Source organism: Sander lucioperca, chromosome 8, assembly GCF_008315115.2.
Source record: "Sander lucioperca isolate FBNREF2018 chromosome 8, SLUC_FBN_1.2, whole genome shotgun sequence".
NCBI classification, from domain to species: Eukaryota; Metazoa; Chordata; class Actinopteri; order Perciformes; family Percidae; genus Sander; species Sander lucioperca.
In genome coordinates, this window is record NC_050180.1 from 20,335,222 (window position 1) to 20,350,478 (window position 15,257).

General features: G+C 37.6%; 1 protein-coding gene across 2 annotated transcripts in view; it reads left to right on the plus strand.

Moving 5' to 3' along the window:
• Positions 1–15,257, plus strand: part of LOC116047662 (glypican-6-like) — a 113,063-nt gene that overhangs the window by 38,593 nt on the left and 59,213 nt on the right. For both annotated transcript variants that reach the window (XM_031296574.2, XM_031296585.2), the window contains exons 3-4: positions 5,537–5,928; positions 12,715–12,880. In XM_031296574.2, coding sequence (XP_031152434.1) covers positions 5,537–5,928; positions 12,715–12,880 — 558 coding nt within the window. The remainder of the gene's footprint in view (positions 1–5,536; positions 5,929–12,714; positions 12,881–15,257) is intronic.

Below are 15,257 nucleotides of genomic sequence, written 5' to 3' on the forward strand. Positions count from 1 at the left end.
GTCACCACATATAAATGTCATTGCAAAGGAGCTACCAAAGACAGTGCTTACAATAGTATAGCATATTTTATATGCAGCATTTTAGTTTTGGTCAGTTCCTCAACAAATTTCTTATTATATATGTACAAAAATTAAAGCAAATTCAACCAGTTTCTTGCATTGTTAAACAGTTAATTAAACAAATGTTCAATTTGGAAGAATGCTAAATAATGCATGAAATAATCCAATTCAGAACCAAATTTACAAGCCCAGATCAAACATCCTGGACCTCAACAAACCAACCAATCTTGCAAATTTCTTTGTAGGCATGGCACCTTGTTTCCCCGAGACTCAGGCAGAGCTTAATTGTATCTCCATTTACCACAAAATAAATAAAAAACTGCAACTGTATTTATTTCTGCCTGAAATTATCACAACATTCTCTGTTGGGACTGATTGGTAACCGAGGCCCCAGCTTTGATGAATGAAGGTGAACAAATTATCTACAATGTTCCCGAGATTTTGCAGTAATTACACAGCCTCGTTGTATTGACTCTTAATTTACACTCCACTCTGAGGCCCTCTTTATACCTATAGCTTGTGTCCAAATACTGTGTATATGGATTTTGTCTGAGACAGGTTAACACACATTTTGAGATATCCATCCCAACGCCCATCTAAAAAAACATCTTGCTAATTATTAGGGCTGTCAATCGATTAAAAATTTTAATGTAATTAATTACATACTCTGTGATTAATAAATCGAAATGAATCGCATACATAATTAACGGTGCCTGAACTGATACCTTTTAAGAAAGTAAAGTAAAGAAAAGAAAAATAAAGGGTACTAAACAACAGTTGGTGACATTAAAGAACGGCTTGTTTATTGCTAAGGCCATATGGTCAAAATTAAATGATTTAATAATAATGTATAACAATAACAATAACTTATTTCACTAGTAAATTGCTGTTGAACGACAAAAACAACCACCAGATGGGAAAAGGACATTTACAATAACTTCAAATGCACCACAAGGCTGTAGTTTACCAGTTTTATTGAACGTGTGGTTTTTCCGACGGCAGTTGCAGATTGTTACATACCAGTGTTGAATCCTCTACAGTAAAACACAGTCAAACTTTACACCGTTTAGCGTTTAGCATTTTAACCGTGTTTAATCCAGCTACTAGCTAGCGGTAGGCTAACGTTAGCTGCTGTTGAGTATAGTGTTAACTAGCGTCACGTGCAGCGGTGTTTCTGTTTCCTGTAACAACTGTTTCAGAGCATCAGAGAGAAGCGCAGACATATCAGTGGCACCAGATTTCGGTAACCAGGGTTGGCAGGAAGAAGATTTTTACAAGTAAATGTTCCAATTAATGATCCAGGCAGCACATTCTCGTCTCCCTCCTTCATTTTACAGTCCAATGGTGGCTAGAACGGCTCCGGGTCAAACGTCAATATGGAATGGATTAATCTGCGTTATTTTTTTTAACGCGTTATTTTTTCTCAGATTAATTAATCGAAATGAACGCGTTATTTTGACAGCCCTACTAATTATGAATAATTGCTCAAGATGTAAAACTGAAATTTAACTGTGCTACTATATGGTCCATTTCCTGAAGTTTTAAACATTGACTATTCATCCACAGACTATTATATGGAAACCCATTTTAGGTGTTAATTGCAGCCATATGCTTTTGATTACTTTGTAGTTTGTAGGAGAATGTAGTCCAAGAATGCCACAGTTTCCTCACCACACTGTTTTTTTTTAATCATAGATGGTTATTACTCAACTGAAGAACAGTGAATTGTCGCGGGAGACCAACCCTTTTTATCCTCCTATATTGTGGCTGGTTACAGTTCAGGAGACACTGCAGTAACTAATTCTCCAGGCCACTTCCCATGAGGCTCCTCACAGTAGATGTCTTCCCATCCACAGCTCCCTCGGTTGGTTATGTGCTCCATAGACTCTATTGTTTCCAAAAACAGTGAGCTGCTTATAAATAAAAAAGCATGCAACTTGCCTTCTTTTCCATCATCTAGCTCAAATGTTTAAAATAGGAGCATTCTGTTTCAAGATTGTTGGAATTGAGATTACTACTGACATATCTGACATCTAGGGGAGCATCCCTCACCAGGTTTCTGTGAGAGCAAGTGGCTGTGGAAGCACAGAAACACATGCTTACTCTTTCTCACAGAGAGAATGGCTCTGCACAGCTCTGTGCAGACAGTGAGGAATTTGAGCCAAACTGAGCTGTCTTAGAGAAATGTAATAAACTCTGCATGTCCAGCATTTCAGCATCATTATCCTCTGTTTGCAGCTCTCTCAGCCATTCATTTGGATATAGCTCTTAATTACTAAGATGTGTTGAGGATTCATGTAAGCTTTCCTGACAATTTTTGTCTTCGACATTTCACTAAATTTGTTATTGTAAAATACGATCCCTCTTATGACTTTCCCCTAATTAGATTAAGTTGTCTGTTTTTTTTACTAAATATACACTATTAGTCATTCAAAATGTAATTATTCATCGTTATCACTCCAAAACAGAGCTTAGAATGATATCAAATATACTGTCCACATTAACGATAAATACTGCCTTAATAACATTGGTTATATTCAATTAATATTTCAGCCACATTGGGCAAAGAACCTGACTGCATTTCTGAAATGCACATTTTTTTAATGAAATTAGTTTTGAAGATGTCATTAATCAGTGTGTATATCGCTCAGCACCACTGACTATTTTCATTAACAATGAGTCTCTGAAGCACAAATCATGCATGGAGCTTTGCATATTTAAAGAACTGCTCACTGTAGTCTTTAATTTACTATAGTCTCAAGAATTACTTTGACCAACATCACAAGTTCTGCGTACTGTATGTGCTACTGAAAGAAAAAGTCCTATCCTCTTAAGATAAAAGGAACATATGTGAAAGAGTAAAGCTAATTTAATCAGTTCCCCAGAGGACATTTTACAGTTAACACTCACTGGTACCTAATAAGACGTGCTAATGAACAATAATTAATTGTGATAATAATAGAGAAAGCAAGTCTTTAACAAGCATATTGCATGTGATAAATCAGAAGCAGTTTTGGAAATCTAGCATTTCTCCTGTGGCAAATGTGACCTTAACCCTCCAAGCTAACATGAAGTGAGTTATAGCTAAAAATACATTTGTATCAATCAGATAATAACATTATGAAATAACATCCTGTGTGTTCTACCTTGCAGATGAGTCAGTCATATTTTACTTTCTGTTAGTGTGTGCAACATGCACAGCTCTTGTTAGACTATCTAACCAGATGGGATTTGGTGTGGTATCATGGAGAGTCATACCATTTTGTTTCTATGCTGCTGTCATTTTTAATTTCTCCTGCATTGCTGAGCACTAATGACCACTTCAAATCCATTACAGTTCTGTCAGGGCCATTTCGATAAGTAAATGTAATATGAATGACTCAGAGGGGGAGGCTCTTAGTGGATATTTGGTCATATGAAAAAACACTAGGCAGTATTCATGGTATCAATAGGCCGCATGCTGTTACAGGAACAACCTACACAGCTCATTATTTTTAATTATCCCCACCTTTTTAGTGTTTGACTGCTGGCTTTGTTCACACCTTCACTGCTCTTATCACTAGGCCCTGTACAGTGAAATTAGAGACTTTGAAGCTGAACTAATTAATTTTTCTATATTAACAATGGCTGAAATGACAATGTGTGATGTGAAAGGTGTTGCTCGAGTGACCAACCCACAGAGAATTACAGCCTCAACTCCCCAAAGTCTTTTAGAGTCTCTCAGCTCATTGTTTTGGTTTTGTGGCTAACAACTTTACTGTTATGATTCCAATTAAATACGTATCTGTCTGGTAGATGTATAAATAGGTCACTGTTTGCTAACATGTTCACCATATCAACGTTATGAAGTGATTATATGTCAATATTGTATATACAGCTTTCCGCTGATTCCAAGTGGCAAAATGAATTCTGCTTCAACGCTTTGGATGGGACATATTGCCCTATAAAAGACAATAACTGAGGAATATAAAATACTTTCTGTCACCTCCATCACCCTTTATGGCACTGGAGTCTCCTCTGTCTAGTCTGAATCTATTTCACTTTGCAGTTAAATGTGCAGAGTTTTGAAGCCTATTTAAATTTTAATTTTGGTCCTTGAACACCAGGACTATCATTATGGATAGCAGATGGTCAGAAATATTATCATATCTTCCCAATTTGTGGTGAGTCATAGAGGTCATGAGGCAAACAACAAGTGGTGCCTAAAAAGGAGAATGCAGAAAGGCTGCAAACCTTACAGACAAATTGTATTGTGGAATCATAATCATATTGAAGGACCATGTATTGCACTTCATCTGACAGCCTTATGCTTCCAGCATATGGAGCAATACTCCAGTGCAAATCTGTGTATAGGATAGGGCTGGGCACCGAACGTCGATACTTTTATGGCACCGAAAAAAATACCCAGATCCTATGAGTATCGAAAAATGATTTATCTTTGGGTGCCAAATTTCAGTTCCAAAAGCGTCTGAGTGCGTAAGCGCAAGCTTATCTGTCCTCTCTGCATATTGACACAGAGCGGAGATCCGACCGACACACGCACGCACATGCCTTAGCATTAGTTCAATATTAGCCTGTACACAATGTTATTTGTTTATTTATTTATTATTTATAATATGTTCATGTTGTGGCAAAAATATTTCTCTTTTTTTTGTTAATTTTTAAAGTTTGGATTGATACCAATCCTGAGTATCTGACTGGTGCACCCCTATCCAAAAGCACAACCAGTTTTATTAGTTACTCTGAGTGAGCAGTTTTACCAGAATGTTTTAATTTTGATAACTGTTTTGATTCACAAAATAAAAGTTTTGTGTTTAATGTATTTTTGTTAATGTTGAAATGGATTTTAAAACATATGGTATCGAAAAAAGTATCGTAAAGGAACTGGCATCGAAACTGAGGTATCGAAATTGGCACCGGATCAAAATATTTTGAACGATGCCCAGCCCTAGTATAGGATATCATTCAGCAATGCCTTAGCCTTTCTATCAAGGTACAGAAATGTATTTTGGGTTTACAGGCAATATATGGACAATACAGACCTCATGCACTGCAAACACAGAACTTATTGCTTTCCAGAAATATATATGAGGAAGGCTCCCATTGCAATGACAAACGTAGTTTACTGAAGATAAAAATCAATGAATGAAGTTTCTTCAAAATGAAATCAACATCAGAAGCCCTAATTGATTTGCTATTTTGGTATTTTTTGGTTGTCGACATTTTTGCCGTCGGCATCGCAATCAAGCAGAGTTCCTTTTTATGCGGCATTCTATCTTGCAATCTGACACAGTTAATGTAATTTTGCTGCATGTCTATTTTAATCACAAATTAAAGAAAGGTTCCCAGTGCATCTTATCAAGCCATATCTACAGTATGTTTGCCATGTACTGTATAGTATAACCTATACCAACACAGTCACACGTGAAATAAAATCAGACAATAAGTAACACTTTTTCTTTTCTTCTTAACCCAGAATTCTTCCTGGAGCTATTGGAGAACACAGAGAGGTCCCTTAATGAGATGTTTGTGAGGACTTACGGCAAGCCTTACATGCAAAACTCAGAGGTCTTTGAGAACCTGTTTGCAGAGCTGAAGCGCTATTATACAGGAGGAAATGTTAACCTGGAGGAAATGCTAAATGACTTTTGGTCGCGGCTGCTGGAGCGTATGTTCACACTGCTAAACTCCCAGTACGTCATCACTGAGGACTATCTGGAGTGTATCAGTAAGTACACAGACGAGCTCAAGCCCTTTGGAGACGTGCCCAGGAAGCTCAAGGCTCAGGTTACCCGGGCATTCATCGCCGCACGCACATTTGTCCAAGGGCTCTCTGTTGGCCGGGAGGTGGCCCAGAGAGTGTCTAAGGTAACAGTGCTCACCACTTTAATAAAATTTAACTGGATTATAAAACACTCAATCAACTGCATGCTTCTGTCATTTCAACTTAAAACAAAACCATATTTCATTTGATTGCTCTCATTGCTCATTCTGATGGAAAGAGATTCAGCATTTTTAAAGATTATTTTTTTGGGCATTTTAGGCCTTTAATTCCACAGGACAGATGAAGACATGATAGGGAATGACATGCAGCAAAGGGCCGCAAGACGGAGCCGAACCCGCAGCCGCTGCATCGCGGAGTAAACCTCTATACGTATATGTGCGCCTGCTCTACCAACTGAGCTAACCCAGCCACAAAGATTCAGCATTTGACCTCAGCTGAAATTAAGACTTGCTGTGTATCTACACAGATTTTCACAAGATCTTGTTTGGTGTTTCTGCAACAAGCACATATTTCCCCCTGTTTTTTTCCACTGCAAACAAGTTTCTCCCAGATACTTTTCTGACTAATGTGTGCTCTCTTGGTGCATGTCTTCAGGAAGTTTGGAGCTTGAGGCAGCTTGTTCAGGTGCTGTCTAGAACACAGTGTTGAAGGGTATGTGGATTGCTCAGGAGAAATGCCCAGACAATGAAAAATAAGAGAAAAGACATGTTGTGCCATCACTGTTTATTGCTCTATTTTCTAGTATGTGTTTACCCAGTCTACAGAAGCCATTAATCATGCTGTTGCCTTAGTATTCTGTTTGATGCGATGTAATCTTAATGCAGCTTCTGCCGTATGTCACACTGCTCTGGGAGTGTGTGTAGTTTAGATCATGTAAAAAGTAAGATTAAAGGAGAAGCAAGAGGCTAAGGCTTGGATTTAGTCACACTCCACAACAACAGGGCTCTTTCTACATGCCTTCTTGTGGGCTGAGAGAAGCGCTGATAAGCACTATGCTGCAAATCCCCAATCACCCTGGTTTCTTTTCACTACTGTATTGATATCAGTTAGACTGGATTATCAACACTATTATGAATATTTATAGACCTGCTGTACAGTATATAAACAGAAGGCAGGGTGAAAATATAGTAACCCTCAATCAATCAGAGAGGAAGACACTAAGGAAAAGACACTACTTGTATCTGAGACAATTAGTTTTCTTGTAGGCCCACCATGATGCACTCATTGAACTTTAAAGATGTTCCTTTCACTGCATGTATCAGTTCCCCCTTGCCAGTAGTAGTGGTAAGGCTCATTTAGGAGCAGCCACAGAGGATGTGTTGTTAGTATGCGTTTACTGAGTTACACTCTGCGTTTCTCACAAGCCAGCATGTCCCAGCGTCACCTCTTGACATTTCAGTGGGACCTGAGATCCAGGTCATGTGTCTGAGACTGCAGCCCTTTGATCCCCAGGGTATAAACTCATCATGAGGGATTGGGTGTAAGCATAATTAAATAAGACACCCTGCTAGAGGTGTCTGTTGCACAGCACCTCCAAGATGTGACATCCATGCTTATTGCTGCTGGGATATATACTGAATTAAAGTAGATGATGTAGCACTTTGTTGCTTTTCACAGCTTAAGAGACAAAACACAAAACCTGGCGGAGCTTTGAGGAAGCTGTGTTTGGACTCTGCATCTCATAAGCAAAGCTCATACTTATCCCAGATCATTACCCAAACAGTTCATCTGTTTCTGCTTATCTGAAGTGATTCAAATCATATAATCATCGTTCTGATTATTACTACTTAGAATATTTTCAACGTTGCTATCTGAATGCACTCACTGTAGTAAGGTGCCAATGAATTTGACAGAAGCAAAGGTGTAAGGAATGTGGCAACATTGTGCTCTCTTTTCATTAAAGTCACAGTGACCGTTAATGGGTTGAATCAATGTTGTAAAATGGAAATATTATGATATTTCACAGTATGTTGCCAGTGTATATTCCTAAGTGAACCATTGCCACAAGAGGGTTCCTTCACTCTAGTCACTTATTTGCGTTTCTATTTCCATACAGTACAATGGAAAACTATTTATTGATTTCATTCACTTCTATTGTTACCAGTGTTGGTTATTATTATTTAGAAAGTGTGAAAGATTTATTTATTATTATATATAAAATATTAAAATGATTTTGTCATTTAAAATACCAATATATCACTAATGAATGTGATGATTCATAATGAATGATAATAGTAACACCAATGATTATTTCTCCTCATGACCTCTAAGTCAGCTGAGAACTGTCTCCTGTCTATTTTGTAAGGCTGCCCTACCCCTGTATCAGGTGTGATAGATGTTGGCAGGAGCATTTCTATAATATTCTGTGTCAAGTTAATATGTGACATGTCACACCAGTTGTCTGCGAGGTGATGTGTGAGGGTTGTCTGTTATTCAGGGCGGGTGTGTTTGAGCCTTCCTCAAAGCCTGACTCTGTAGCTACAAAAATACCTCCAGTCCTCTCTTTATGATACTAAGCACTGGGCTGAGAAAGAGGTAGGGGTTCAGGCACATCAAACATTAACACATATGACTAAGATGAGGTCATTTCTCTTATTTGCAGACCTAGAGAAGGTCCTCCATGTTTTTAACTCCTCCAGGCTTGATTGTAACTGTAACTCATTTTATTCTGATCTTACCAGGCAAAATATCCACCGGCTAAGACAAAATGTTGCTGCCAGAATTTTATCACATTCAAAGAGAATTGTCTGTAATAAACCAATCTTTGCTGCACCACACTTACCTGTCTGGTACAATTGATTTGTTAAGATTTTGTTGCTTGTTTTTAAAAGCTTTGCTTGGCTCCTGCTCTTTGATCAGCTCATTCCGCACAGATCTGATCACTACTTGAGATCTTGTGGCAAAGCTCTTTCAGCCTTTTAGTGGGTCCAAAATCTCTGTTTGTTACAAAACTTGTTGTCCCGGCTCCGCATACTTTTCTTTTTTTTGGAGTTGGAATTTTTTTTTGTCATCCGAGTCTTATTGTACTTGCTTTTTTAACCATCCATTGCTGTATTATCCCTGTTTTACTGCAAATTACGTTGCAGCATTGTTTTAAGAAGTGCTTTACAGATAAACAACATATTACAGTTAGAGATGGTCCGATACCATTTTTTGCTTCCCGATACCGATTCTGATACCTGAAATTGCGTATCGGCCGATACCGAGTACTGATCCGATACCAGTGTGTCATATATTTTATTGTGTTTTAACAAATGTATACTACTATCCCTGTATGAATGTGATATGATTTCTATCTTTGTTGTCAGTCTGGCTCAGATTAAACTCTTTGTGAAACATGAACAAACACAAACAATGAATGCCACAGAACTTTCTTTTATTATCCAGTTTGACAGTCAGTTATAACAGAAAAAGAACATAAATAAACTACTTTAATGTAGATTTTCTTTAGGGCTTTATTACGTGGTATCAGATTGGTGCATAAACTCCAGTACTTCCCGATACCGATACCAGCGTTTTAGGCAGTATCGGAAGCGATACCAATACTGGTATCGGAACATCTCTAATTATAGTCAGATGCCACTGTCAGAGTGAAACATTCAGCAAAGTGTAAATTCACTTTACTTGTCAATTTCCTTTCACTTGACTAGTAAATGCTTTAACAACTTACTTGCAACAATATTACTATTTACTTAAAGTGCTCATATTATGCTTTTTGGCTTCTTCCCTTTCCTTTATTGTGTTATATATCTTTTTTGTGCATGTTATAGGTTTACAAAGTGGAAAAAGCCCAAAGTTCACCCCAAAGGGACTTACCATCTCCAACAGAAAACACTGTTCACAAACTGCTCCAAACAGCTCTATTGTAGTCCAGCCTTTACTTCTGTGACGAACATGTGTCACTTTGTAACACACGTTATAATGCTCGCCTAGCTGCTAGCATGGCACACCTTCATGCTCTGCTTATGATTAGCTAGTAGTCCTTACCTAGCTACTGTGCACGTGTGACTCCCAACAAAGATGGAACAGAAGTGAGATGCCTCACTCTGTAGCTAAAACAGAGAGCTCAACACACAGGGTGCAAAGAGGAGCTGCAGCAATGTGCAGTACAACAAAAATATGGTGTTTTTTGAAAATTAAACAATGTAAACCTCTAAATACAATTATGAACCTGAAAATGAGCATTATATGAGCACTTTAAATAATTAGATATAAAGCAGTACAGATTCTTGAGAATAGCAGGTTGTTTTTCTTGTTTTGTGACGTATTGTTCAGCCACAGCAATCGTATTTCGCTGTAGCTAAATCATCTGAAACTTATATCCGCAGCATAGAGGAAAAGAATTGTGTCAGCGTAGCCAAATGCCATGATCACAAAGTCCCGTACAAAAACCATAGCCTATTTATTAATATTTCATATGGTTGCTTTTTTCTATGCTCTGAGAGCCGACCATCGGCTGATTCTACTGTTGCCTAGCTGCAACAACACAACACTGTATGGGATGTTCTGCTTTAAAAGCATAAACTGGAATGGCAGTCTTGTATCCCTGTGTGATATAGGGTTCATATTCCACTGAGACAGAGAAATAACATTCATCATCCTGCTGCGATAATGCAGTTACATTCAGTTTTCATTTTATATACTTTGTATAAACTCATTGATTGTCTTTTGTGTGGCTTGAGATATGTCATCAGGTAAAGAAACCTATGACGTTTGGTGTATATTTTCTATTCCATGTAAACATATTCACATAAGGCATAAAATGCGATAGGAATTTCTTCTCTTAGGGGTCTTCACATTGCATTCATTTAGCAGAAGCTTTTGCCCAAAGCAACTTACAATGAGTGCATTCATCATCTGTAGAAAAAGCTGGATCTCTTTAAAAATTGTTAGTGCATCCCTTAAAAAAAAAAACACTACAGCAAGAGTGTCTTTAGTGCTACAGTACATGTGCTTAGAGTAGCATTTGTATTTGTTTTATGAAAATGAGACATTAGTAAGTGCTTGCATGGCATGTATAGATGTAGTCTGAAAAGTTGGGTTTTCAGCCTGTAAGATACTTAATAAGATGCTTGTTGGTGCTTCATAGAACACAGACAAAAGTCCATTAGCTGCGACCCAGTCTGGCTTGTCAGGCTACTTTACTAGGTCACGCAGTCAAGTTTGTATTTGCTATCTGAAACGTCACCATACAAGCTTACACGTGGCAAAACAAACAATCACTGATAAAATGTTGCACTTTAGGACGCACGTAGTCTACACATGGCCTGAATGTAATACAGCAGAGCGGCTAATTTAGCCAATGGTTAGCTGTTTCCTGTAGTTTGTTCTCTGGGTATTCCATCACTATCACAATACCTACTGAATGAGACAGATGAAAGCCTTTTCTTCTTTATAGCTTGTTCAATCCCTGCTGTTCACAAAAGTCACACCAGTCAAGTCAATTTTATTTACAATAAATAGAAGAATTTGTGATTTTAGCTTTATAATTTGTACAACAAATTATAGTGTGTGTTGGAAAACATTTGGAAAGCATCAGTGAGTTGTGTTATGGGTAATTTGCTTTTGGATTAACAGCAACATTTTATAAATTGAATTTAATCATTGCCACAACTGATTGCTAATTATGTTGTTGTTTTTCACCCTCTTCAAATGCATTATGCATTAAATTGTGGCTAACTAATTCATTTAAATTTTGCCCACTAAAATAATAATCATGTGGTTCAGACCGAAACCACTTGAATGTGCATCCAAACATAATATGTATGACTTGTGAACTGAGACACATCTATACAAGGAGCTCTTAAACACTCATAAGTAAGAGATCTGTGTTAGTATTGATCATATGTCCAGAAATACATTATTTAGTTTCAGTATTTCTAAATCAATTTCTGTAACATAATCCTGTTTTAGAGGTACTTTGAATATCTGTGATATATGTTTAGGCAAAAACACAAATGCAGGCTCAATTTAAGAGCTTTGAGAGCTCAGTGGTCAACAAATTGAAACCAAAAGCTAGGATGAAGAGGAAGTGAACGAGTTGCCTCTTACAGCCCACTCCATTATCTATCTACTTTATTATCTATTAATCCAGTTACTACAACACAATGGTATTTCAATGTGTTGTTGGGCTGCTTAAGGCCTATTGCAGTCTTTCTTGTGAGCCAAATGAGTAGCTAAAGTAAGGATGAGGTGCTAAACATGTTTTATAAAATTGTATTACTGTGAAGTGATTATCTGTGAACACACTTACGAAATATTCTATCAGTGTTATTTTTGCTTGTCTTGTCTATAGCATGTGCTATTTATTAGTCCTATCCTATCCATCCTATCCTTTTTGTATGTGAAGTAATGGAAACAAAAAAACAGAGAAAGATGAATAAGTGAAATACAAAATGCTTGACAGCTAACTCTGGCTGATGTGTGGGCAAATGAATAGTTGTCTTTATTTAATATTTTACATTTAAATGCAGGTTAAATTATCTGTCAATTTGTCACCCACACTGTGATTGACATTTCTCACAAACGTCTATGGTCAGCAGAACATCTCTCTTGTCTCGTCTCTTCTGGCATTTTGGAACGTGCACGCTAAAAACTTTTGATCAAAATAACAAACTGACAATATAATTTGTACAACTGGTGGTAGACTCTTTTTTGGACTCACTTTAAAATAGCTAAGAATCCTTAATTGTGGTGCGTTCAGTAACATTAAGTAAAAACAAGAAAAAAAATAAATGTAAAAAACAATTATTTAAATCCTCCTTGAATCAATGCAATTACTAAAGGACAGAATGTAATTCAAATTATGATGGGTTTTGAAGGAACTGTCCAGGTGCTAATGACTGCCGTCACACTCTGTGTTCTTGCAGGTAAGCAGCAGTCCAGCATGTATTCGAGCCCTGACCAAGATGCTGTACTGCCCCTTTTGTCAGGGCATGCCAGCAGTTAAACCCTGTAAAAACTACTGCCTGAATGTCGTGAAGGGCTGTTTGGCCAATCAAGCTGATCTGGATCCTGAGTGGAACCTGTACATTGGTAAGTCTTTTCAAGTGTCACTCCAGCCATTTTTCACCTGGGTCTCATCAGACCAATTAGATATTTTATATGTATTCATGCCTGGGTGTATGGCTCTACAAAATGGCCAAATGGGTCTAATGGATGTGGTAGTTATGGGGGAAAAACACATCACATTAGCATTCGCAATAATTACACATTTGTAGAATCAATTTTCACATTCACCGTTGTGTCATAGCTGCAATTATGTGTTGCTTAACACAGTGTTGCATGGTTAAAAAAAAAGCTGTCAATGAGCTAAAAACTGTTTAAAGCATAAGCTGAAAGCTGCAGACTGGAGTATTGATTGGGTGAGATTGGCAATAACTGCAAGCAACCTTTACACTACAGGGAGTAACTGGATTCAATTTATTATCACAAATATTGCTTAATATGGCTTTACACCTTTTGTCTGTTAAGCTCATGAAAGAGTAAACACCTTAGTGTTTAAACATTAATTATTTGGCACTTTGAGGCTGATGGTTTATGGTCACAAAAAAAGGCTGGTAAACAGCAAGTCCTCCAAACCATACAATAATATAGATACCCTACCCTCTAATACGACCCACAAAAGTGTTTTTTTGTTTGACCCATCCACCACATCCTGCCTCCATACACGGAATTTGGTGCTCCTATACTTCGATACCTTACTTTCTGCTTTGCTCCCGTCATAATTACTACGTCCACTACAGGGCACCGTCACTAAAAACGTAAATATGAGTCGTAAATGCTGCTTGAACAAACGACTTAAGCAGGTGTTTTTCGGGGGAGGATAGTCTTAACTGCAAAACTAATGGTGAAACGGAATTTATAGCACTGAAAAACTTTCAGCAGAATAAATTTCACAAATAGGTATTGAGTTGCTCATAGGATATTAATTATAATGGCCTGTCTTTTCTTCCATAATTTTGGGTGTTTTTTGGGGGGCCGAAGCAAGCTGAACGTTTGCAACTATAGTAAAGCATTTTACACTGGTTTTGTTCAAAATGGACTGATATGATAAATAAAATGTAAAAATATGGCTCAGGTCAAAATGTTAACCTTTTAAGTCTGCAGGATTACAGAAATAGGTGTGTTATGATGTTTAGTTTGACTTTCTATTTTGAGAGAGGTTACAGCTGGTGCTGTGTTGTTATCATGTTTTGACAACATCTGTTCCATTGACACACATTGGGCCCTCGGATAAGAGGCTGCTTTATTTGTCATTCTTCTATCAGCATTTTCTTGCATGAAAAGATTTTATTCATGGGAGTCTGCTCTCCTGCTGGGCTAAATGGGGACTTGTAATAGGGCAGAAGTGCACAGTGGGGAGTGTAAGGTTTTGTGAGACTCAGCTCAGAGACAAAAAGTACAAAGATGAATGTAATATTTATATATTTATTTAATATATCATAGAATGCTTAACACAGATGAATCCCGCTGTCATTTAGATAAGCTCATCCTGTAGGATTGAACTAAAATGGTGACAGTGAGAATGTGACTAGGCTGCTGTGTTAAACAGGAAAAGGAGCTCCCAGCTCTGAAATTGCAGAAAATAAGAGTGGGAGTTTTTAGCAGAATACATTAAAATGAAAAAGTTCTGGGGGCTGTTTCACAAAAGCAGAATTTATAAATCCAGGATAATCGATAAAGCGAGGCTCGACCTAGTCTAATCTGTGCATCCTGGCTTGGTGCGTTTCACGAAGGCCGAGCCAGGCTGAAGTAATTCAGATAGATGCACGTTCACGGCTTTCCTTAACAGACCGCAAGGTCGATAACAGATTTACTGATGCTAAAATGGAGAATACGCATTGTTCATACTTTATACAGAGTGACCAGCAGCTTCTTGTGGAAGTATTATAACGTGAAATACATTATTTGTAAAAAAGAAACCCGGCCGTTGTAATGAAACAGCAAGAGACAGCGTGGCAGACGATCGCGGACCGACTGAATGCGTAAGTAGCCTAAACATATACATTAACTGACCACTGCTCTGAATTGAAACCGTCATAATCATACCATTCAAGGATTAGGCTATCATTTGCACAAATTAACCGTTGTACTCTTTGCCTTAAACGTAAGCAGAAGGTAATGTTCCTCAGGAAATTTACCATGAAGATCAATTTTCTACAACGCCAGAATATGATGCGTAAATATCTCTTTCACTCTGTTTCTCTCTCTCTCTCTCTCTCTCTTTCATGGGCTAAAATATAAATGTCATAAGTCATATTAACTTCCACTGCTCGCTTTTAATGCAAAGTGTATAACTGTTTGCAAATGACAAGTGACTCATTGAATGGTTTCAGTTAAGAGCAGTTGTTCGTAAATGTATATTATTAGACTATCATTCAGTCGGTCTGCTTTTATCTGCCACGCTTTT